The sequence below is a fragment of the Eschrichtius robustus genome, chromosome 4, assembly GCF_028021215.1.
Source record: "Eschrichtius robustus isolate mEscRob2 chromosome 4, mEscRob2.pri, whole genome shotgun sequence".
Taxonomy (NCBI): Eukaryota; Metazoa; Chordata; class Mammalia; order Artiodactyla; family Eschrichtiidae; genus Eschrichtius; species Eschrichtius robustus.
The window spans coordinates 76,661,424-76,687,912 of NC_090827.1; the positions used below are offsets into that span (position 1 = coordinate 76,661,424).

General features: G+C 34.6%; 1 protein-coding gene across 3 annotated transcripts in view; it reads right to left on the bottom strand.

Annotated features, from left to right (window-relative positions):
* The window catches only part of EXOC1 (exocyst complex component 1), a 60,145-nt gene that overhangs the window by 12,611 nt on the left and 21,045 nt on the right, over positions 1-26,489 (bottom strand). For 2 of the 3 annotated variants that reach the window (XM_068542903.1, XM_068542904.1), the window contains exons 6-13: positions 25,252-25,479; positions 24,914-25,046; positions 23,958-24,067; positions 22,993-23,046; positions 15,194-15,343; positions 10,333-10,438; positions 1,400-1,563; positions 655-762 (exon numbers count right to left, since the gene is read on the bottom strand). In XM_068542903.1, the coding sequence (XP_068399004.1) occupies positions 655-762; positions 1,400-1,563; positions 10,333-10,438; positions 15,194-15,343; positions 22,993-23,046; positions 23,958-24,067; positions 24,914-25,046; positions 25,252-25,479 (1,053 nt within the window). The remainder of the gene's footprint in view (positions 1-654; positions 763-1,399; positions 1,564-10,332; positions 10,439-15,193; positions 15,344-22,992; positions 23,047-23,957; positions 24,068-24,913; positions 25,047-25,251; positions 25,480-26,489) is intronic. The other variant, XM_068542905.1, reaches the window with a different exon arrangement.

Below are 26,489 nucleotides of genomic sequence, written 5' to 3' on the forward strand. Positions count from 1 at the left end.
CATCAGAGAAGCATGATGAATAGGTATTATTATACCTATTGCACAGATGAGAAAAAACAGGGATTAAATAATTGCTTTAAGGACTCATAGCTAGTTAGTAACAAAGCCATAAGATTCGGATTTGAGGCCTCCCCATTTTTTTTTCTTTCTTACTTTCTTTATAAAAAAGACCATGGTATATATACGCAAACATCTTTTTTATTTTTTTAGTTCTATTTTTTCTTGATGATTACTAAAACTGTTTTTTAAATAATGTTTTTTGTGGGAACTGCCTAGCAGTACAGTGGTTAGGACTCCGTGCTTCCACTGCACGGGGCCTGGGTTCCATCCCTGTTCCGGGAAGATCCCGCATGCCACACGGCACGGTCAAAAAAAAAAAAAAAAAAAAAAAAGTTTTTTGCAAAGTAAATTCAGACATTTTCCCCCCTTACTAATTTAGACAATGTTTAGGCCTAAAATAGTCTGGAATACTAGATTAGATGCCCAAACTCTATCACGGTTTTTATTATCTTGTATGACAAAATGTATTTAAAAAATCCTTAATTACAAATTTTGTCTTTTTCTGTTCTGATATTGAAATTGTGGCAATATATTAATTAGGTTAATTATGCTACAGGTCATAAATACTAGCCAATAAATAAATGTGACTCATACCATAGTTCCAGGCATGCTTTGATGTTGCTGTAGTTTGAAAAATTTACTTATGAAGTCCTGTTCTGCCAGACACAGGGGCTCCAGTTCACTTAGTACCTGTTCAAAGATCTGAAGAAAACCAAAATGATCCTACAAAGAACTGAACCAAAATGCTTAAAATAACATTCCACATTTAATTACTTTTCTGCAGGGACCAGGGATGCTTCATCTATAATCTCAACAGAACCCCCAAAACAAACACTTTCAAGATTGAAAGGACAACACAGTATTAACAAGGCATAACAGGGCCAGAACATACTTAAAATAAAACTCACAACAATTATTTACTCGAAATCTGGAAAGAGGAACACAGAGATAAACTTTTTTTTTTTTAACATCTTTATTGGAGTATAATTGCTTTACAAGATAAACTTTTTAAACTTATTTAATGCATTGCAGAGAACAGTTTAGCTTCATAAAAGCTATTTCCTCTTTACTCTGTAGCTGCTCAAATAAATGGATTTATGATTGCAAGCACTTTATGATTTATAACAAACTTTAATAAAACTGTTACATCATTTAATTGATAAATCACATTTCAGTTGACATTTGACAATATTTTTTTCAGATTCAGAACTGTAAAGTAGGATATGGTTAATTAAAAGAGCCAACGGAGCCCAAATCTTTGAACAAAATTAAAGGAATAAAAAACTGATGCTAGAAAACTAATAGTAATGTTTAAGAAGTACTTGTTATTTTATTTTACCTTATCAAATTTGGTTCTGTCGGCAACATCGAGATCAGAGGCTGACATGTTTCCCATATCCAACAAGGAAGATGACTGAGATCTGCGATTCCCTGAACTCTGAACACTGAGTTTATTTAGACTAGAAGTAGAGCCAGTTAATTTACCGGAACTTCCATGAAGACCTAAGAAATAATAAAACTTTAAAAGTTGTGACCTTCATGAATAAAAGATCCATAGCATAAATGAGGGTTATCTTCTACTGTCTTGGTCTTCTGGGGCTCCTCATACTAGTTAGGGCACAAATCTACCACATGGGACAGATTGTAGGCTGTCCTCTTTCATTAACATCTGTGTCCTACTCCTGAACATACTGTAAAGAGCAGTGAAACTATACAGAATCATAGAATAGGACTGAACAAGATCTTAAAAGATCACATTATGCCCCGACCAGTCTCACCATAAAGATTAAGCTGCCTGATGATTTCTGTAGACTAAAGTAGATGAGGATTTCTTTCCCACTCAAACGACATGAATATGGATGAAAGTCACTGACCCTCTAGTGTACTAGTTAACATGACGGTTATATTTCTGAAAAAAAGTGCCATATCCCAATATTACTCACCTCCACCTCAAATCAACACATTAGGTGGAACCATATCAAACTATTCTTGCCCTACCAAAAAAGTCAATTACACACGATTCAACTTTAATACACCCCTGAACCCAGAAACTCTGCTTTTACAGTAAGTGAACTGATTACAGTTCTTTAAAAACTAAACAAAATGAAGAGACAAAAAGACACCCTGAAAATTTGTTATATTTAAAATACAACTAAAATATAATACATACATCATTAACTATATATATATATTTTAATTTTTAAATTAAATTTTATTTTTTTATAAAGCAGGTTATTATTAGTCATCCATTTTATACACATCAGGGTATACATGTCAATCCCAATCGCCCAATGTAAATGTTTGCGCCAATGTAAATGTTTGCTGTGGGTTTGTCGTATATGGCCTTTATTATGTTGAGGTAGGCTCCCTCTATGCCCACTTTCTGGAGAGTTTTTATCATAAATGGGTGTTGAATTTTGTCAAAAGCTTTTTCTGCATCTATTGAGATGATCATATAGTTTTTATTCTTCAATTTGTTAATATGGTGTATCACATTGATTGATTTGCATATATTGAAGAATCCTTGCATCCCTGGGATAAATCCCACTTGATAATGGTGTATGATCTTTTTAATGTGTTGTTGGCTTCTGTTTGCTAGTATTTTGTTGAGGACTTTTGCATCTATATTCGTCAGTGATATTGGTCTGTAATTTTCTTTTTTGTAGTACCTTTTTCTGGTTTTGGTATCAGGGTGATGGTGGCCTCATAGAATGAGTTTAGGAGTGTTCCTTCCTCTGCAGTTTTTTGGAAGAGTTTGAGAAGGATGGGTGTTAGCTCTTCTCTAAATGTTTGATAGAATTCACCTGTGAAGCCATCTGGTCCTGGACTTTTGTTTGTTGGAAGATTTTTAATCACAGTTTCAATTTCATTACTTGTGATTGGTCTGTTCATATTTTCTATTTCTTCCTGGTTCAGTCTTGGAAGGTTATACCTTTCTAAGAATTTGTCCATTTCTTCCAGGTTGTCCAGTTTATTGGCATAGAGTTGCTGGTAGTAGTCTCTTAGGATGCCTTGTATTTCTGTGGTGTCTGTTGTAACTTCTCCTTTTTCATTTCTAATTTTATTGATTTGAGTCCTCTCCCCCTTTTTCTTGATGAGTCTGGCTAATGGTTTATCAATTTTGTTTATCTCCTCAAAGAACCAGCTTTTAGTTTTATTGATCTTTGCCATTATTTTCTTTGTTTCTATTTCATTTATTTCTGCTCTGATCTTTATGATTTCTTTCCTTCTGCCAACTTTGGGTTTTGTTTGTTCTTCTTTCTCTAGTTCCTTTAGGTTTAAGGTTAGATTGTTTATTTGAGATTTTTCTTGTTTCTTGAGGTAGGCTTGTATAGCTATAAACTTCCCTCTTAGAACTGCTTTTGCTGCATCCCATAGGTTTTGGATTGTCGTGTTTTCATTGTCACTTGTCTCTAGGTATTTTTTGATTGCCTCTTTGATTTCTTCAGTGATCTCTTGGTTATTTAGTAACGTACTGTTTAGCCTCCATGTGTTTGTGTTTTTTACGTTTTTTCCCCTGTAATTCATTTCTAATCTCATAGCATCGTGGTCAGAAAAGATGCTTGATATGATTTCAATTTTCTTAAATTTACTGAGGCTTGATTTGTGACCCAAGATGTGATCTATCCTGAAGAATGTTCCATACGCACTTGAGAAGAAAGTGTAATCTGCTGTTTTTGGATGGAATGTTCTATCAATATCAATTAAATCTATCTGGTCTATTGTGTCATTTAAAGCTTCTGTTTCCTTATTTATTTTCATTTTGGATGATCTGTCCATTGGTGTAAGTGAGGTGCTAAAGTCCCCCACTATTACTGTGTTACTGTCAATTTCCTCTTTCACAGCTGTTAGCAGTTGCCTTATGTATTGAGGTGCTCCTATATTGGGTGCATATATATATTTATAATTGTTATATCTTCTTCTTGGATTGATCCCTGGATCGTTATGTAGTGTCCTTCCTTGTCTCTTGTAACATTCTTTATTTTAAAGTCTATTTTATCTGATATGAGTATTGCTACTCCAGCTTTCTTTTGATTTCCATTTGCATGGAATATCTTTTTCCATCCCCTCACTTTCAGTCTGTATGTGTCCCTAGGTCTGAAGTGGGTCTCTTGTAGACAGCATATATATGGGTCTTGGTTTTGTATCCATTCAGCAAGCCTGTGTCTTTTGGTTGGAGCATTTAATCCATTCACATTTAAGGTAATTATTGATATGTATGTTCCTATGACCATTTTCTTAATTGTTTTGGGTTTGTTTTTGTAGGTCCTTTTCTTCTCTTGTGTTTCCCAGTTAGAGAAGTTCGTTTAGCTTTTGTTGTAGAGCTGGTTTGGTGGTGCTGAATTCTCTTAGCTTTTGTGTGTCTGTAAAGCTTTTGATTTCTCCATTGAATCTGAATGAGATCCTTGCCGTGTAGAGTAATCTTGGTTGTAGGTTTCTCCCTTTCATCACTTTAAGTATATCATGCCACTCCCTTCTGGCTTGTAGAGTTTCTGCTGAGAAATCAGCTGTTAACCTTATGGGAGTTCCCTTGTATGTTATTTGTCATTTTTCCCTTGTTGTTTTCAATAATTTTTGTCTTTAATTTTTGCCAATTTGATTACTATGTGTCTCGGTGTGTTTCTCCTTGGGTTTATCCTGTATGGGACTCGCTGCGCTTCCTGGACTTGGGTGGCTATTTCCTTTCCCATGTTAGGGAAGTTTTCGACTATAATCTCTTCAAATATTTTCTCCGGTCCTTTCTCTCTCTCTTCTCCTTCTGGGACCCCTATAATGCTAATGTTGTTGCCTTTAGTGTTGTCCCAGAGGTCTCAGGTTGTCTTCATTTCTTTTCATTCTTTTTTCTTTATTCTGTTCTACAGCAGTGAATTCCACCATTCTGTCTTCCAGGTCACTTATCCGTTCTTCTGCCTCAGTTATTCTGCTATTGATTCCTTCTAGTGTAGTTTTTATTTCAGTTATTGTATTGTTCATCTCTGTTTGTTCTTTAATTCTTCTAGGTCTTTGTTAAAAATTTCTTGCATCTTCTCGATCTTTGCCTCCATTCTTTTTCCGAGGTCCTGGATTATCTTCACTATCATTATTCTGAATTCTTTTTCTGGCATCTTCACTCTCATTATTCTGAATTCTTTTTCTGGAAGGTTTCCTGTCTCCACTTCATTTAGTTGCTTTTCTGGGGTTTTATATTGTTCCTTCATCTGGTACATAGCCCTCTGGCTTTTCATCTTGTCTATCTTTCTGTGAATATGGTTTTTGTTTTACAGGCCGCAGGATTGTAGTTCTTCTTGCTCCTGCTGTCTGACCTCCGGTGGATGAGGCTATCTAAGAGGCTTGTGCAGGTTTCCTCCATCATTAAGTATATTAATATGGGACATGTGAGTTTAGGTATAAACAAAGGTATCTATCGTAGCCATGGGGAAAAATGAGAACAATATGTCTGGACAATATCCTACATACATAAAAGAATTAAAAGAGTCCATTTACAAGAAAATGTGATATTTTTACTAGAATTAAATTTAAACAATAAAAACATTTTATTCTTCTTGAATATTTCTCAGCTAACCTGTATTATTTGCTGATGGTCAGGAGGGACAAATGATATAAGAAGTGATAAAAAGATGTAAGGACAATTAGAGATAAACTTTGGTTTCATTATGCAAAATCTGACCATATCTACAAGAATTTTTATAGTTTCTAAACACAGCCTGAAAACAAAAGTATAATGGTTAAGACTTTTCATAAATTTCTGACTACCCACCAAATATTTTTAACTATATTATGTATTTCTTGGATGTAGTCATACCACTACCATCATGCTGGTTTTCTTTCACCAACACCTGGCAACTCAGAGAAATCAGTATTTTTGGTGTAACTTTTTTCAAGAAAAATAACTAATTTCTAGACATTAAACAAACATGCATTGAGAATACCTACTAATACACTAAGCATACTCACTCTCTGTTTCCTGTTTGACAGCACTTTCTTTTCGAGGCAGTGTAGCTGTGATGGATTAGGTTGCAAGCATCAAAGACAAAGACAAGTTAATAAACTGCAATTTGCACAAACCATGCACAAGAGGAAGTTAAAGCTCTAGTTTAAAAGACACATGCAAAGAACCATGAGCATCAAGTAACGAGAGATGCAACGTATGTTTAGTTGGTCAGCTACTGTTTGAAAAATTATATGAGGGGAAAAACTTTACTAGTCTTTTAATGTACTGTTTTATGTAAATATTCAGGTAAAAATATCTACATCTGTAAGCCTCCCCCACACTTTTAAATGATTTTTTTTAAAGTCTATTGAGCTGATGTACTTAAATTTAAAGACTATATTTGCAAGCTTTGGTTTCTGAAGAAAACAGAGTTCAAGTAAATAATTTAATACAGTGAAAATTTATCAGGATGAAGTTGTAGATTTAGACTTTAAATGCATTAACACTCTTGTATTCACTGAAAGCTCCTGAAAGGAATCTCCACTGTACTAAATAATTGTATACTCCATCTGATAGAACATTATACAAGTGAGGCTTTAAAACCATTTTAGAATAACAACCTGAACTACTAAGAAACTTAAACTGGTTTTGTGAACACCTAGAATGAAAGGTATGTATCAAAATACCAATTATTAGGAGATGGGTAGATGGAAGGGTAAAGCTGAGGGAACAGGTTTAATGCAGGAACTGGAGCTCTTTTAGGGTCATCTGGCATTTCTTTTATCTAAAATCTCTCTCTAATATTTATTAGATCAATTGTAGAGATCATCTTGTGAAACATTCTAAACCCAAATTAGAAGTTAATTTGAAAGGCAAAGAAAGAAATTATAGAATGAAACAGAAAATTAAAGAATATAACTCTAATCTAGAAATATTTAAAAACTAGAAAACAATGTGTCAACTGTCACTATTCCTGCCAAACTTCAAGGCAAAATCCCAAGTATGAACTACTAACTTGCCACACCAGAGACATGTGAATCTTCCCAGCCTTGGCTACTCAAAGCTCAAGGGAATATGAAACAATAAGGCTGGACATTAAAGTGGCAAGCAAGGAGGGATGTGCTGGAGCTACTAGCTGGCCATCCTGACTAGTACCTTCTGGTGGCCTTAAGGTGTCACTCTACTAAGTTCACCAATTCCAGAGCAAAGCCTAATGCTATATATATATATATATATATATATATATAATATATATATATATATATTATATATATATATATATATAATATATATATATATATATATATTATATATATATATATATTTTAGTAGTCAATAAAGAATACAGAGTTACTAGTAGTGCCCCATTTGGGGCTCATAAAAAGTGTATACTATCATCAACAAGCACCAATATGCTGGTAAACTTTTAAATATCTTTAAATAATTCCTGCTAGACTATAAGCTTCCAGAGGGTAGGGTCTTTGCTCATTGCTGGATTCTCAGCACCTAGCAGTGCTTATTATATAATAGGTAATTAATAAACATTTATTGAATGAATCTTCCAGTCAGGATTGAATTCAGTCTTGCGTTCAAGACTCCCTTTGGAATCAACAAGATTTAATTTAGTGGAGAAACAATGAAAAAATGTTTCTGGCATATCCATTTTAAATTTTGGATTATAAATATGAGGAAGTAATTATGTAAATGTATATGTTAATGGGCTTAAATAATATATGTATCTGTGTCTTTCTCAGCTGCAGAAAGAAAAAAAACATGCAATTTGAAAAATAATTACTAAATTTTGTTTTCCTGCCTTTTCATTAAGTACATCTGTAGAATACAAAGGGAAAACAAAACACCAAAGTATCAATCTTGGGGGGGAAATTCCACACCTTTGAGGATATCAAAGTAAACCTACAGATCAAAAAAGGCAGACCTACAAAAAGACCTTATCACAAAGAAAAAGTACTTTACTGGCATTTTAACATTATTTTAAATTATTTGAACTAAGTAGACGTTAAAGACTTGAATCAAGAGTGACTGAAAAAGAGAGAATTCCCCTGAATCTCCATGACTATATATTGACTACACAATTTCCTTTGGTAAAATACATTCAATCTGACTTTCTACTCGTATTATATCTGTGACCCAGCATTTTCAGAGCAAGTCAAAAACAAAAAAAATTAAAATTTTATTCATAATTACTTAATTTTAATTCATTGAAAAGTTATCTTCCCAAAATTTTAGGTGTCCCTTTTAATTATAATTACTACTAAAAACTAATTTAAACATAATTTAAATCACTGAAAAGATACCTTTAGAAAGTTTACATTCTACCTATTTAAGAACTTCTTAAGCCATTTGTATTTAACTTGAAATTTATTTTTAAATGTTGACTAACAAGTTAGATCTTCAAAGATGAACAAAACCGTTTTTATCTTCTGAATTATTATTTAGTTTTTCTTCTCTTGTAACTGATAATATCAAAGTAATAGAAACTATAATTTTTTTGATTACATCAACTGTTACAAATTACTCTCCTATTCCTTATTATTTAATAGATACATAGAAGAGAGATAATTTTAACACTGTTTTAGAACTATAAAAGTATCTTCTGTATCTTGTATTAGGTTAATTAAAAATAATTTTTAACAAGATAATTTAAGAACTTCTCAAGGGGTAAGAAAAGAAAAAACATTTCAGGTTAATGCAATGATACCATTAAGATACTATTATACTTGATTTAAATTAGATTTCTATTATGTCATTTATCTCAATGAGAATCTTAGGCTTGATAAGCTATTATGATATCGGCATTAATAACCTCCTGAGGAGATAACTTTAGAAAGATTTCTCTTTTACTTCAGTTCTCACTGTAGAAGAGTTCTCTCAAAATAAAATGGTTCACTAACAAGTGGTGACAAATATACTAAATGAAAACATTAAACATGTAACTGTATTAATATGTCATTTACTAAAAAAAAAAAAGTATAACATACCCATGGTGAAACATTAACAAGGATATAAACACACTGCTTTTTAAGAACAATTAACCTTTAGGATGAGTTAGCATTTCTGTTTCCAAAAGCCTATTGTCCCAAGATTCTTATCAGTGTCTTTACCAAGGTGTAATCAATACATTTGTACACAAATTCAAACCATTTAAAAAATCTGGACTAGTATCATCAATATATTAGTGTTGGATTTAAAAAAAAAAACCCACAAACCAGGGAATCACAAAATAATTACCCACTAAAGATAGTCTTCTTTGTCCTAAAGAAAAGAATGGAAAGATGAGCTATCAATTTCAATCCTATCTCCTGATTACGGAAGTTGCTTAGGGCATAGGCTCCTTTCAACAAGCAAATGCTAAACTCATGGTTCTAAAGGGGAGCTATGCAGACACACTGAGTACACCCTGTAGCCATTTAAGGCCAGGTTTTGACTTGAGTAGGCACAGAACTCCATCCAAAAGGAAGTCCAGAGATGGGTACATGCAAGAGCGGAATGTGGCCTCGGCAAATCACTTCCTCGCAACTTGATACTTTCACTGGTTATCCTTTAAAATCATGTTTTTGTCTGTTTAACATATTTAGAAGGAACAAAAACCAACTTGTTTCAAAAAATATCTCTTTGGAAAAATAAGGTATAATTACAGGATAAATTTTGGTGACATTTTTACAGCCCCTTGGCAGGGGAGAAAACACTTTAAAACCTTCTTTTTTGATTCAAAATAGCCAGTGAGAAGTAAGAAGCCAGGAATCACTTTCACTTCCCTGTGGAGAGCAATGACTTAAGAGATCACAGACTTGCCTCCAACTGTTATGAAAGGTCTTTTAGGAAATCAGAAACTGAACTTTCAACATGTGTCTCTTAGTTTAGTTCTTTTCTCTACCAGACTGCACCTCGTTTTCTGGTCAACTGCTTCTCCTATGAATATACATAGTTGTCCCTCAGTTACTGTGCAGGGTTGGTTCCAGCACCCGTCGTGGATATCAAAATCCATGGATGCTCAAGTCCCATAGGTGGTCCTCCATATCTATGGGTTGCACAGCTGCGGATATGAGGCTAACTGTACTTTTAAACATAGCACGAATACACAATTGCTGTCAGATTCACATATTGTAGAATTTTAATTAGTAAAAAATGTATTTACAGACATAAATATTTTTTCTATGAAATACCTATAAATTAAACCAATGCATTAGATTTATTCTTTCATTAATTCTACTGTATCTCCTTCCACTTTGCCTAAAAAGTCTCAGAATTATTTGTCATAAATAAAAATAAAACCATTTTTAATAGAGTAGAAAACAAGGGACTGAGGTGCCTAAGCTTACCAAACTTCTTGCTTTCTTTAGTTGTGCCAGTCATCTTGATCTTTGCAACTTCAAAGAAATCTTTAATTTCTCTCTCATAGAGTCGTGATAAATAATCCATGTAATTCTTAAAAAGAAAAGTAACACATACTTCTTATTAATAAAACAAACATAACAACTTCCATTTTTCAACCCCCCCCCAGTCCTTTGTGCTTGTTTTGAATATTGTGGTCTTAAAATTTTTTTTTGAATTTTATTTTATTTTTTTAATACAGCAGGTTCTTATTAATACGTATTAGTGTATATATGTCAATCCTGATCTCCCAATTCATCACCCCCTCACCCCGCATCCCGGCTTTCCCCACTTGGTGTCCCTACGTTTTTTCTCTACATGTGCTCTTAAAATTTTGATGCATTTCATCGGATATAAAAAGAAGGCTATTTTCTGTCCTTTAAAAAAATTAAACACATCATAACATTAAGAATTTACAAAAATACGAGGTTGAATATAATCACACTTACATTTTCATTTTTACATATTACCTTTCACATATTTTAAATATAGTTACAATCATACTGTATAGGGTATTTGGGTTACAGCAATTATGTTTCTCCAGTCTCACACTCTAATGACTGCACAGTATTACGCTTTGTTGATGTGCCACAATTTAGTAAACCAATCTCCTAACACAGGCCACTTAAGTGGTTTCAATGTTTTGCTATGATAGACAATGTTACAATAAGCTTTTCACCTCTAATGAATTGTTTCCTTGGAATAATTTCCTAAGGGTGGAATTACAGTGCCAAAGAATAAGGGAATCTTTATAACTCTTCCTCCATATTGCCATGTTGCTTTAAAAACGATTAGACCAATATACAGTGTCAATGGCAACGAAGGAATACACTGAGTTTTACCATACCTTGCCAGCATAGGGTATTACATTACCCCCAAATAGGTTACTTTCAACAAGAATTTAATTAATACATCTTACAGTTTTCATAATTAAATAATTTATTTTTAAAAAAGCAAATTTAATTTAATCTAGTTCAAATGAAAAAGTCTATTATTTAACATGCAAACTCATTTCTTCATCATATTTGCTTATCATCACATAAAAACATCTTATACCCTTACAAAAGATTCTTCAACAGTGGGAGACCATGTATTTTTCCAAGTCCTAAGTTACATGCCATATGTAGAGTTTCACTAAATTTAAATAAATCCACAGCAGAAAAACTGCTGTACCTAGCTATTCTTTTCAATTTATTATGGAATCTACGCTTCAACTTCCTTTATTATTTCAAATTAACATACCCAGTTTTAGAGCAGGTTTACTTTGCTTTAAACATCAGGTGCACCTTTCAAAGGTATACATTATTTAAATGTTTGTATACTGATTCATAGTCCACCACTGATTTTTTTTTAGATATTTTATAGATATATCCTTATAAAACAATTTTTGGATAAAACATAATACAGATCCTGCTTTTTTCAATCTGTAGGCCATATACATTCCCACACAGTCTCTGTAAGAAAATTAGTCAAACAGGAAATTCTTTCCTGTGATCTTTGGGTAACTTTAAAAGGAAATATAAATTAAAATATACTCTAAAATTACTCCTGTTTCATTGGGCTGTTTCACCTTTTCAGCATCTCATTTTTTCAAGTTTAAATTCTCGTAACAATATTGATCACTGCAAATCATTGTAAAGGACTGACAAATGGGAAATTAGCTTCTTACAATTCATAAAATCTTCATTAGTGGTTTCTACTCAAATCACTCAATATTACAGACCGCATTCCAATACCCAAATTGTTTAAAGAGCACATTATGACCCAAGCAATTTAAACAGTTTCAAAACAGCTATTTTGGCATTTTGCAACAGTGATTTGAGCAGACTACTGAAAATCATCTTCGTTTTCAATGCAATTCAAATGACTGAATAGCTTCCCCCAGGTCCTCAAAAGAATTCACTGGTGGGAAAGGCCACAGACAGGTGTGACTCTCAGTTCATTCATTTACCAAATTCTGACAGATATCTCTCACTGTGAGTATGTATTCTTCTTAGCACCTTGTATACAGCACCTTACTTAAAATTTAAATATTATGAATATAAATATTGTTATTTCAGGCAGTGTTTTCAACTTTATTTTGTGCTGACTGTAGAGCCTTACAGATAACTCCGTGTTTTACTTTCTCTTTACACAAAAAGAAAATTCCACAAATGTAAAACTGCGGTTAAGAGAAGATATCCGAGCAATCTTCAAGACTGACTGCCAACCTCAGGGGGCTATTAGGAGAGGAAAGCTCATTTCCTACTTAAGCATGGATGGACCATCTCCATTATGAATTGCCCTACATGCATAACCCAGGGCCACAGTTGGGAAGGAAGGACTCTGACAGCAGAGCTCATTACATGACCAAGGCACCTCTATTTTCCTTAAGCTCTAATTATGTATACCAAACATCAGGGCTTTGCTTAGATTCAGCCATAAGTAGAGTTGGGGCAGGGTCTAGTGATTCTTATCCCTCAAGAATTTAAAACAGGCATTTCCTGGTCCTGCCAGAAAGTGTGAGCTGTGTACACCCAACCAAGTGCAAATAGTACCTGGATTTAATTATCATTTCTTACTAAAGAAACACTGGTTTAGTCTGTTTCCTTCTTTCACTCCTTTCTTCCTTCTTTCTTTTTAATAAAATCCTGTTTATGAAAACACTTCGGCTACCAAATTAGATTATGAGGCATAAAATACATGGTCTGTCAAAAGTTCAAAACACAGGATCAAGTAATATTCCTGGGAAATAAGTCAATTTCATTTAAAAAAGCACATTAATATTGTCAATTGAAACTATACTGTGAGCAGAGAATGATTCCATAATTCAGTGCTAGATTGGCTATCGTCACGTTGCTTCACTTTAAATTACATTCATGAATACATTATATATAAAGATAGGGCAATAATACTCACTGAGAACACAATTAGGAAAAAGCTTATTGAGTGTTTTACTCATTTGAATACTCACTAGGGGACAAAGCACTTGTTGGCACAAAACTCTTAAGGAGATGTAACAATGTTTAATTATCTAAAATATTAATCCTCTTAAAACTTCAAAAGGCAAAGATTCCAGTAATGCAAATACTTTTCTTTAAGCTATCTCCAAATCAGAATTCTGCTTAATCAAAACAAAACAAAACAACACACAACAGTAGAGTACTGAACCCATGGGTTCCTGCTACGACGGCCATGTATCTAAGTCAGATCGTGTCATTCCACTACTCAAAGCGCACCAACACCACTCCCCCATCTCCCTCAAAGTAAAAGCCAAATCCTTACAGTGGTGCACAGTCCCTTCCAGATCTGCCCTGCCACACCCACCTTACCTCTCCCACCTGCCCCTCTAATCCTGAACCTGGCTCACTGTGCTCCAACTACACTGGCCTCCTCGCCGCTCCTCAAGTGCTCCAGGCTGCTCTTGCCTTGGGGCACTTGCACTGTGCCGGGAAAGCTTTCCCCAGAAACTCCCACTGCTCACCCCTCCTTATTTTTAAAATCTGTGCTCAAATGTCACCTTCTCATGACACCTTTGACCATCCTTTCTGAAACTGCAAACCTTTCTGACGTCCTGGCATTCCCTGCTTTATTTTCTCTAGAGTCCTCAGCAGTACCTTCCAACAGGCTATACAACTGACCTTTGTGTCAGTCCTTCTCCACCAGCATATGCACTCTGAACAGGCAAGTGTTCACCTACTTCCTTCAGCGCTACATCTCTAGCGCTTACCACAGTGTTAGCACATAACAGGTGCTCAATTCATTTGCTGAATCAATATATGAATGACTCTTATCTTGTCCACTTGCTGACATTTAGTCAGTGGTATATACCACTGTTCTTCTAATCTCCAAGTCTAGCAAGTTTGGCATCATCCTGTCCCTTGTCTTTGGATTCTCTCTTTTGGTTTATATTCTCTATGCCTATTATCATCTTTCTGGTTCAAGATTTCATTTCATTTCAGTTATTACGTTAAGTTCTAAATTAGTTTCCCCCATCTAGGCTTTTCCCATGTGTGAAGAATACTGTTAGGTCTCAAGGCTCAGATTTTTTAACCTAACTTCTCACTCTTCCAGAATATGGAATTTCCGCTTTAATCAGGCTTGCCTTCTTATAGTCCTGGGAAAAGGGCATATTTTCCCACTTTTGTCTGCACATCTTGCTCCTCATCCCTGGAATGCCCTTCCTCTTATTTCTGGCTAATTTAATTCCACTCATTACTTAAAAGTCAATTCAAGTCCAATGTTTTCCATTAAGTTTTCCCCCGTGGCTTCCGGTCACGGATTTCCCTTCTCTAAACTGCCACATATTTAAACTCATTTCCAGTTTAGCACTTAATTTTTTGCTGATTGTTTTAATTATAATTGCTCTTCCCAGTTGTCCCACAACCAGGAATAGAAATACCCATGTTTCTGTGTGCCTAGAAGAGCGGAATGTTTGCTTAATAAAGAGGCACACTGCACTTGCTTAAAAGAACAGATTATAGATTCTTAGAGGGCAAATGTCTCACTTACAGCATCTTCATACTCCCTAGTTTCTATATTGTATATAAAGAAACTCAGGAAATAATTATAGCATTTAACTAAACTGAATGATGCTTCAGGCTACAGTATGGCCTAAACTACATTATATTGGAAGTTCAAAATCTAGCTCTTCTCCACCCAAGTAAATAAATGTTCTCCCTGGCTAATGAGCACTTAGAAATTCAATTATTTCCTACTTTGCTAAGAATAAACAATAGTATTTCAAATGTCACCTGGGGAACTGAACACATGGCCTCTTGATTCTAAAAGATTATGCTCTATACTCAGTAACTGGCATCAAATCCATACCTTTGTTAGTCCCTCATATTTTCCATAATCGGTACTCTTTAGCCACTCCATCAGCTTGGCATATCGGAGCAAGTCTCTATGAAATGGATGATGATTAGGTAAAGTCAATTCAACAGAGTGCTGAGCAAGAGTTGAACTCTGATCATGGCCCTAGAATGAGTAAGTAAGTAAATAAATATCATTGACAGTATAAAGAAACATTGTTGTAACTAAAAATTCTAAACAGTGATCAAATACGGCCAAGCAAAACCAACAGCACATACAAAAATAAGAACTGAATACTTACTTGGCTTCTTTTATCATCCTGTGTATGTGAACTGAACACCACCACCATAAAACAGTCATAAACACACAAGAATGGTTTCTCTGATAAATCAACTACTTGTTTTATCTTCTAAAGGAGTTGAGATGAATGGTGTTTTTTTTTTTTTGAGAATGAATGTTTTAATCAAGCTTGCCTCTCCCATATCATTTTACAATTTACTAAGCAAATAAATATCATGATACAAACTGTATTAAGAAACACAGCAAATAGGGAAGTCATTCAAAACAAATTGTCTACATCTATGGTATTTCCATTGGAGTCTACAATATTTAAAGCAACAGATGAAAATATATAGGATATAGAATTTTGGAACTAGGAAGGACTACAGATGACTATAACCTGGGCTTTCCAGGATAACCCCTAATAATAGTGTAATTTTAATTTTTCCAATGATTTGTTAAGCAAATAAAAATATGATTTTGTTTTTCATCCTTGACATGACTTATATAAATTAGTAAGTTTTCAAACAGCCTGAGACAGATAATGCTTCCTGACTTCTGTTTTAGAGTATATAGAACTAGTAGATAATCTGATCCAATAGAAAAATTGAAGAACAAATTGACTCAAAGAGTTAAGTGATTTGCACAGGTCACAGAGGAGGAAAGCTAGAATCTGAACCTTAGTCATCTGAGTCTCACTTCTGTTTTCTTTTAAAAACATGTCAAACAAAATCATTTTAACCAGACTCAAAAATTGCCAAAGGTCAATCAATACAAACATTACATTACAGAAATGTTTTCTAATGGCCACATCAGAAGGATGACTGGGATTCCATTAAATCACAGATATCATATACTAAAGCATAAATAGATATTATAGTTTTAAGTCTGCTAAGGTCTCCAAATTGTGTTTTAACTAGTTACACTGACTAAAAGCAAAGAACATTTGACAAAACTGTTATAGCTTATAAATGTTTTTCAAACATTCTATCTTTATTAATAACAATATTAGATATCTTTTCATTATCCCAATCTTCCTCATTAATTTTTCTCAATGACTTAAGACTCAAGATCACTGTTTATGTTCTTCTACAACTGTGTACTCAGACCATTACATGTTAAGTTATATTATTTAATTTAATGTCAGGAAAGCTCTTCAATTAAAAACCTTTGCCTCTCCTGCAAAATGGAAGAGTTAACATTTATAGAGGATTTTACAGTTTACAAAGATCTTTCACATATATTACTATTCAAAGCTTTCTTTTGCAAACAGCATTTTAAAGATCACCATCATTTGAAAATTCACTCTGATATAAAGAACACCATTACCTTCAAACTATTACTATTAAGATAGATTAAATGTTATTAGTGTTAACAGAAAGATTTTAGAGAAAATGGTTCCAAAATACCTATAGGAAACAGGAAAATCAAATACTTAAATTGTTTAGTTCAATCACTAATATAGAGGGACTTGCCCCGTGGTCCAGTGGTAAAGAATCCACCTTCCAATGCAGGGGACGCGGGTTCAGTCCCTAGTAGGGAAACTAAGATCCCACATGCCGCTGGGCAAATAAGCCAGTGTGCCGCAACTACTGAGCTTGTGCGCCTCAACAAAAGAGCCCATGTGCTACAAACTATAGAGCCTGCACGCCACAACTACAGAGCCCATGTGCGCTGGAGCCCGTGCGCCACAATTAGAGAGAGAAAACCCTCACGCCACAACTAGAGAGAAGCCTGCGTGCCACAACGAAGAGCCCGCATGCCTCAACAAAGACCTCACATGCCACAACTAAGACCCGACGTGGCCAAAAAAAATAAAGAAAATAAATAAAACAAATTCTAAAAAAATATAGAAAATGATCACATCTAGAAATAAAATGTGCTAAGAATTTTATTCTTTATATATTTTTAAAATTAAGACATTGTTTAAAGTTTCTTATTATAGATAAATAAATTAGTAACAATAACAATTTACTGAATGCCTACTACCATGCTAGGTTCTTTATATATATAAATTCTAATCCTTACAATAACTCTGCAGACTACTTTTCTCCTCATTTAAAAAATAGCAAAACCCTATTATTAACATAATTTTAAAATAATATACTAGATTTTCTCCAAATTAAGCTAAGACAAATACGTTTTCTAAAAACTTAGTGAATTACAAATTTTCATTAGTGTGTGTGTATATGCAATATATAATATTATTATAATATAATAATATGTATTATAATATATAATATACATTAATATATAATGTATATATAATATATATACATATACATATAACTAGAATTTATAATACAATTAGCTAATTTCGAACACTTTACTAAAACCAAGCACTGTTCTAAGTGCTGAGCATATAACAACACATTAATCCTCATAACAACCCTATGAAGTAGGTATTTTTATTACCCCCATTCATTTGATAGGGCAACTAAGATGGCACAAAGAGGTTAACTTGCCCAAGGTCACCCAGGCAGCAGAATCAGGATTTGGAATCCAGGAAACTTGGCTCCAGCATCCACACTCTTAACCACTTTGCTTTACTGACCTTCTAACAGAAATGACACATTCATGTTAAATACTGAACAAATTTTCAAGATTTGGGAACTCTTTCTATGTTAAGGCATGTTTATTTTTATTTTCTTAAAGGAAAAAGAAAATACGAGCAAAGTTTCAACAAACATCATGAATACTGATCTTAAGTAATCATAGTTCTTTCTAAGTTTTTAACCACATCAACCTATGTTTAGAAGATTGTGAAATGTGCTTAAGGAAATAATTTTTGTGGCATGAACTGAATATTGCTGGTTTATTACACAGGTTTTATTTTGCTATATAATGTTTCTGTAAATATATGTTGAAAGAAAAATTTCCAAATTTAAGCAGAGCAAAACCTCCCACAACTTCAGTTTTTTCCTGGCTGTACTTTTAGTTCAGCGCATAATTGGTCTTATCATGTTGCTAAAGGTGGAGCACAGAATCATGAGGTCTCTGTAGAACCAAAGGGGGAAAAGGGGCAGGGAACAGTTATCCTTTCAAGACAAATCTTTCAAAAAACCAAAAAATTTTTTACAAGGACATATCCCTTTTGCAAATATTTCCTCAATTTTATTAGCCTTAATTTGATTGCCTGCTTCCAATATCAGAATCCTAGTTAGTGTAACTGGTCTGATTCCCCCAGATGAATATATTTCTAGATACATGAATCCCTAGTAAATGTGTAAGTTATGGGTAAGAGTCTATTATTTCAATGGAAGCTGAGTGTGTAAGAAGATCTAAGAGCCAAAAAAATTTTGCCAATTGTTAAAAATATTGCTCTTATGTTACAGTAAGAAGTGAATATTAAAGACACATTTCAAGTTTCATTAAAATATAGCTATGTGGAAGTATTACTGTGAAAGTTGTATCACAGAGAGTGTGCTCTGAATCAGTGATTCCCAAATGTGAAGATGTTCTCACTGGCCTGCAGCAATAAGAAAACAAGAAAAGGATGGGAGCCAGTTTCTCATAAAGGTAAATGTATTAATTTAGAAAGTCTGAAATTATGCTCTTCCTTTTCTTTTAGTACCAAATGCCATTTTAAAAATAAAACGATAGTGAAAGCAGATGGAGATATTTCTTTTTTAAGGTTTTTACCTCGTAAAATAAATTGGTGACTTGGTCAGTCTCCAAATTTACTTTTATTGATGTGTGAATTTTAAAAAGACCAGAAATCAGTGCTCTTAAATCACTGTTATGTTGTGGTCATTAGATTATTTCCACCGGATTCTTCTGTACCGTAGTTATAATATTATGATATCTATACATTTGCTATAAACTGCATTGCACGAACTCTGTTCAAGACTTGTCTTAATCTGTGATGCCATATCTGACTATTTAAATCCTCAGTAAACTTACTTTAGATTAAACCTCTTTAGCACTTATACATATGAATACTATGTATATGTGGCTATACAATTAATAAATTAATATACAAGCGTATCTCATTTTATTGTGCTTTGCTTTTACTGCGCTTTGCAGAAATTGCATGTTTTACAAATTGAAGGTTTATGGCAACGCTGTGTCAAGCAAGTGTACTGGCGCCATTTTTCTAAAAGCATTTACTCACTGCATGTCTCTGTGTCACATTTTGATAATTCTTGCAAAATTTCAAACATTTTCATTATTATATTTGTTATGGTGATCTGTGATCGGTGATCTTTGACGTTACTATTGTAATTGTTTTGGGGCACCATGAACTGTGTCCACATAAGACGGTGAACTTTAATTGATATATGTTGTGTGTTCTGACTGCTCCATCAACTGGTCATTCCCCTATTTCTCTCCTCCGGCCTCCCTAATCCTTGAGACACAGCAATATTGAAATTATACCAATTAATACTCTGATAATCGCCTCTAAGTGTTCAAGTGAAAGGAGGAGTCACACATCTCTCACTTTAAACCAATGATTAAGTTTACTGAGGAAGGCATGTTGAAAGCCAAGATCGGCTGAAAGCTAGGCCTCTTGTATCAAACAGCCAAGCTGTGAATGCAAAGGAAAAGTTCTTGAAGGAAATTAAAAGTGCTACTCCAGTGAACACTTGAATGATTAGAAAGCAAGACAACCTTATTGCTGATATGGAGAAAGTTTCAGTGGTCTGGAGAGAAGACCAAACCAGCCACAACATTCCCACAAGCCAAAGCCTAATCCAGAGCAAGGCCCTAACTGTCTTCAATTCTATGAAGGCTGAGAGAGGTGAGGAAGCTGCAGAAGAGAAGTCTGAAGCTAGTAGAGGTTGGTTTATGAGGTTTAAGGAAAGAAGCTGTCTCCATAACATAAAAGTGCAAGGTAAAGCACAACTGCTGATGTAGAAGCTGAAGCTAGTTATCCAGAAGATCTAGCTAAGATAATTAAAGAAGGTGGCTACACTAAACAACAGATTTTTCAAGTAGATGAAACAGCCTTCTATTAGAAGAAGATGCTATCTAAGACTCTCACAGCTAGAGAGGAGAAGTAAATGCCTGGCTTTAAAGCTTCAAAGCACAGGTTGACTCTCTTGTTAGGGGCTAATGCAGCTGGTGACTTTAAGTTGAAGCCAATGCTCATTTACCATTCTGAAAATCCTAGGGTCCTTAAGAAGTATGCTAAATCTACTCTGCCTGTGCCCTAAAAATGCAACAACAAAGTCTGGATGACAGCACATCTGCTCACAACATGAATATTTTACTGAATACTTTGAGCTCACTGTTGAGACCTACTGCTCAGAAAAAAAAACTTTTAAAATATTACTGCTCACTGACAAGGCACCTGGTCACCCAAGAGCTCTGATGGAGATGTATAAAGAGATTAATGTTTTCATGCCTGCTAACACAATTTCCATTCTGCAGCCCACGATCAAAGAGTCATTTTGACTTTCAAGTCTTATTATTTAAGAAATAACATTTTGTAAGGCCATAGCTGCCATCGATAGTGACTCCTCTGATAGACCTGGGTAAAGACAACTGAAAACCTGTTGGAAAGGATTCACCGCTCTAGATACCATTAAGAACATTCGTGATTCATGAGAAGAGATCAAAATATCAACATTAACAGGAGTTTTGGAAGAAGCTGATTCCAACCCTCATGAATGACTTGGAGGGGTTCAAGACTTCAGTACAGGAAGTAACTACAGATGTGGTAGAAATAGCAAGAGAACTAGAATTAGAAGTGGAGCCTGAAGATGTGACTGAATTGCTATAATCTCACTTAATGGATTTTAATGGATGAGGAGTTGCTTCTTATGGCTGAGCAAAGAAAGTGGTTTCTTGAGATGGAATCTACTCCTGGTGAAGATGCTGTGAAGACTACTGAAATGACAACAAAGGATTTAGGCTATTACATAAAGTTAGTTGATAAAACAGAGGCAGGATTTGAGAGGACTGACTCCAGTTTTGAAAGAATTCTACTGTGGTAAAATGCTATCACCAGCATTGCATGCCCTAGAGAAATTGTTTGGGAATGGAAAAGTCAATCATTATAGCAAACTTCATTGTGTTATTTTAAAAAATTGCCATAGCCACCCCACTCTTCAGCAACCACCACCTTGATCCCTCAGTGCCATCAACATTGAGGAAAGACCCCCCCCACCAGCAAAACCATCATGACTCATTGAAGGCTCAGATGATGGTTAGCAATTTTCAGCAATAAAGTATTTTTTAAATTAAGGTGTGTACATTCTTTTGTTAGACATAATGCTATTGTACACTTAATAGGCTACAATATAGTGTAAACATAAATTTTACATGCACTGGGAAACAAAAAAATTTGTGTGACTTGCTTTATTGAGATATTCACTTTATTGTGGTGGTCTGGAACTGAACCTTCAATGTCTCCAAGGTACTCTGTATACATTGCGGTAGAGCTTTAAGTACATTACTTTTAACACCTCCTCACAAGCATCTTGAGGGTGGGAGCCATTTCTTATTCTTATATATGGATGACAGTGAGTACAAAACAGGCATGCAATAAAAATCTGGTGACTGACAAAGAGATAAACCATAATGCGGTAATCAAATTTTCCCAGCTAGTGTGTCCCACAACCAGGAAAAGAAATACCCATGTTTCCCAACTCTCTTGCTAGGTGACACAATGCATTAAATTTAACACACAGAAAATCTCTTTTCTATACTTGGGACACCATCTTCCACCTTCTTCAGCACATTCTAGGTTGTTGCAACATTCTGGTTTTCAACATGCATTACTCACATGTAACAGTACATGTTAGATTTTCAGAACTCGGAAGCATTCACTTTAAACAAAGCCATTAGTTTATAAGGCAAGAAAGCAAAATCATAAATAGTAGCATGTTACAACAAACAATTAAGGGTGCAGAAAGGATTATCGTTTACTGACTAGTATTTTCAGTACCATCTGCAAGTGTGGCCTATATCACTGTCAACAGGATTATTTTTAAAAACTAGGGAACTGTGTAGAAATAGATATTATTTAAATAATAGCGTAAGAAAAATGTGCATTAGTATTTCCTATGTGATTTCTAGGCTTACTTTTTTCTTGATGCCTTTCACGTCAAGTAAAATGTTAAGAGAGTCTTCCCCAATTTCCCCCTTGTATGCTTAGTTAGATGGTCTTCCTTTATGCTCCCATAGTACCACTATCATAACTTGCACCCTCCCTCAGTCCATCAGTCTATTATATCTCCCTTCTCTAGACTGTGAGTGACTTGAGGGCAGAATCAGCCTCTCATCTATTCCAAGTAAATGTCTGGTATGCATCTCTAATCACTTGGCAAATGATTTCTAAATATATGAAGGAGAAAGTGAGTGAGTGATAGGATGACAGGAAGAAAGGCAAGCAGAATGAGATTAAATGCTTTTTTGGCCTAAATAAACTTTTTGTTATGGGACATTAAAAAACTGCTATAAATATGGTTAACAGGTAGCTTAAATCAGTAAATTATAATCTATAAAGATTCTGCTGTTGTTAAGTTTAGTAAACTTTACAGAAAAAAGAGAAGAATCAAAGAAGCTGGAGCCAAAGTTGATGTACTCACAGGCACCGAAAGAAAGTAGGACCTGTTATAGAGTTGAAGGAGGGCCTGAGTAAACTAATCAGAAATAAAATATAGTAAATACAATTGTTTTAGAATACTACCAAGTGAAAACAAAATAAGAATCCACTATTTCAGACAGCATTTCCTGATGAACAGAATTTCCCTCAATTTTTTTTTTTTGCCCAATAACCCTATTAAAATAAAGGAGATGAAAAATATACGAAACCTAATTTATTAAAATGCCCAGATATTAAAATGCCTTCTACTCAAGTCCCTCTAAGATACCCTTAATAATATTAGCATTATTATCATTGCCACAACCTTAATTATAACATCCCTTTCCATATAAAAATGCAGACAAAGGGTTTATATAAGATTAAATCAACTGGAATTTACAAATGACTTAGTCATTTTTCTCATATATGTAAGTACACGAAGCCAATGATACACTTCAAACATGGAATCAAGTCCTAGTTCTCACTTCAAAATACTGAAAAATAAAACAAGCCAGACAGTAAACATGTAACAGGTTTGGACTTATTTTTATAAATAAGAATGTCTAAATGGTATATGCAACATGTAAGCACAGTTATTTAAAACTCAGGGAGTTTTAGCTAAAAGGAACTAGACTGTCTTCCTTAAGGAGGCCATTGAGGCCCCAAATACATCTATGAGCAAATATGCACATATTAAATATTAAAACTTAAAAATACTAAAATATTAAACTTAAAATTACTAAAATATTAAATATTAAATATTAATATTTAAACTTAATATTAAATATTAAACTTAAAAATACTAAAAATATTAAAATCAAAGAAATGTGTGCAGGAATATACTGTGATCCCAATTAAACACACTAAATTTTTTTCTGGGAATTTAATTTTAAGCTAATATATATAAATTTTAAGTTAATATAAACAGGCTACAGGAACATGCCAGTATTAATAATAAAATAAAGTTACCTGTTGAACAAAAACATTGTTGAGGTGACTGGCTAGTCTCCGGGCAAAATGCTCTCGCAAATCACTGAAACGCTGCTGTTGCTGTTTGACTGCCAGAAGCATGTCATGGCCTGAAATCATAACATTTTTTGACTTATTTAATGCGTAAAAAGGGTTCCTCGATGTTTAATGAATACCTTTATAACAGTATCCATATTTCAGTTTTGAGGAACCCAAAGTTTTACTGGTTTATTCGTATGCTTTGTAAAAGAAAGGTAAGGGGAAAAAAACAGTATAGCACAGTGGTTCTCACAGTGTGGTCCTGCCTCAGCATCATCTGGGAACTGTTAGAAACATGGATTCCAAGGTCTCAGCCCAGACCTACTGATTCTGCAGGTGGCACCTGGCAATTTGTATGTTCTCAAGCCTTCTAGGTCAGTGGTCCCCAACCTTTTTGGCACCAGGGACCGGTTTCGTGGAAGACAATTTTTCCACAGATGGTGGTGGCGGGGAATGGTTCAGGCGGTAACGCGAGCGATGGGGAGCAGCAGATGAAGCTTCGCTCGCTCGCCTGCCGCTCACCTCCTGCTGCACGGCCCAGTTCCTAACAGGCCGCGGACCAGTACCAGTTGCAGCCCCAGGGGTTGGGGACCCCTGCTCTAGGTGATTCTGATGCAAACTCAAGTTTTGGAACTGCTGGCATAGCAAAACCTTATGTCATCTACTTTGTGCTAGGTTCTATGGACAGTACTGAAGAAAAATCCTGGTGTTAACCAGAGTCATTGATGGTCAATCAGAAGGAATTGAAATGAAAAATTTCTTAGTGCTAATATGAATTATGTTTGATAATAAGTGAAACTTGTTTTAATAGCTAAGAATGTAACCCTAAACCGCTTGCCCCACGTACTTCTTGTCAAAAGCTTTATACTAAGTCACAGGCTTAATCTCAGGTTCTTGGGCAGATTTTATTGTCATACCTGGTCGAAGAGCCACATTCATGCACTGCAAAAGGGCATCCGCGGCATTGGTACAGGCCTCAATGCCCCTGGAGGAAGCAAGATCTCCTTCCTGAAGGGCCTTTATATGACCTTTGGCCAAGTCCATGTGGTTCTGGAATATATATAAATACACCGTTTGTACATGTACTCTTCAGGAAATTTACAGGTAAGATGCTACTCAATCCTATTACTAGGTCTTTGGAATTTCAGTATTTTAAACCTTGCTCTCCTAAGGAAATCAGAAAATGTTTACAAATGGGCTTTACATATTATTAGATTTTTTTTTATTGTTGTTGGTAATTTATAATCATGCTTACCACAAGGAACTCTATCTCTGATAGGAGTTTTACATTATTAGTGTTACTAAGATGAATCAGGTGGTTGCTCTCAGAGATCTGATCCATTTGTTCTTTTACACTTTGGAGCATTTCCTCATAACTGCTCAGTTTCAATTCAATCTGATCCACCTCCTTTAGAGCCTCATCCAGCAACTTCATTAGGATGTTTACTTGCTTTTCAGAGGCCATGATTGACTGGATGTTGGCCTACAAAGTTAAAAAGATAAGTAATACTTCATATTCTTCAAATGTGTAAAAGAGGTATAAAAATGAAATACCGATAAATCTCTTTGACAGCAGAGTAACAAAGGTTGACATACACATTTAAACATCTAATTTATCACTTTGTGTTTACATTCCACTTTTTTACACAGTATTTCAGGAAAGTACACTTTCCCTTATATCAAGGTTAGAGACCATACCTCAGTATTGCATATTTCTGCAGACTGAACAAGTAGGGTTCTGCCCCATGATGTATCATCAGTAATGGTATATTCTCATTTCTATAAATTAAGTGGCATTACACTATGTCATCTCTGATACGTCTTCCAACTCTATCAGCTATAAAAATTTTCTATACTCTGTAATATTTACATAAAACCCTAAATAAAAGCATAATCATCTATGTTAATACCTTAGTCAAGAGGGTAGCAGTAGTATGCCAGTCTTAGAAGAATTCATGGAACTAATTTATAACTGTTGTATGATTTGTACTAACAGGATGTGGAAGGGCCTATTGCCATAAGATAGCTCCTTCTATGGTATTCTTTCTTTTCTCTTTCATTTGGGACTACTTTTTTTCCGAGGCAAAGCAGTAACAAACCACCATCCCTTTATTAATGTTTTCTAAATGATTCTGACTATTGATTCTGAATTCCCTGAAATATGGAAGCTTTCAAATCCAAAATTAAACTGCAAAGTAATATGATGACTTGCAACACAGATGCAATATTAACTAGAAAAGAAAATACAAACCACTAAGCCACATTAAGAAGGCAGATAACACAATATGAGGAAAAAATTTGGGCAAGGAATTAGAAGAGTATCATTGTACAGTTGATGCTATAATTTCACATGTGTTATTTTATACACTATTCATAATAACTCAATTGTAGGTGCAGCCCAACTGTAAAGGCAGCAGGGCTCAGACCCACTGACATCAAGCAGCAAAGGTGGGGCTTGAACTGACCCAGGACAATTTCTACTTTAACATCTTG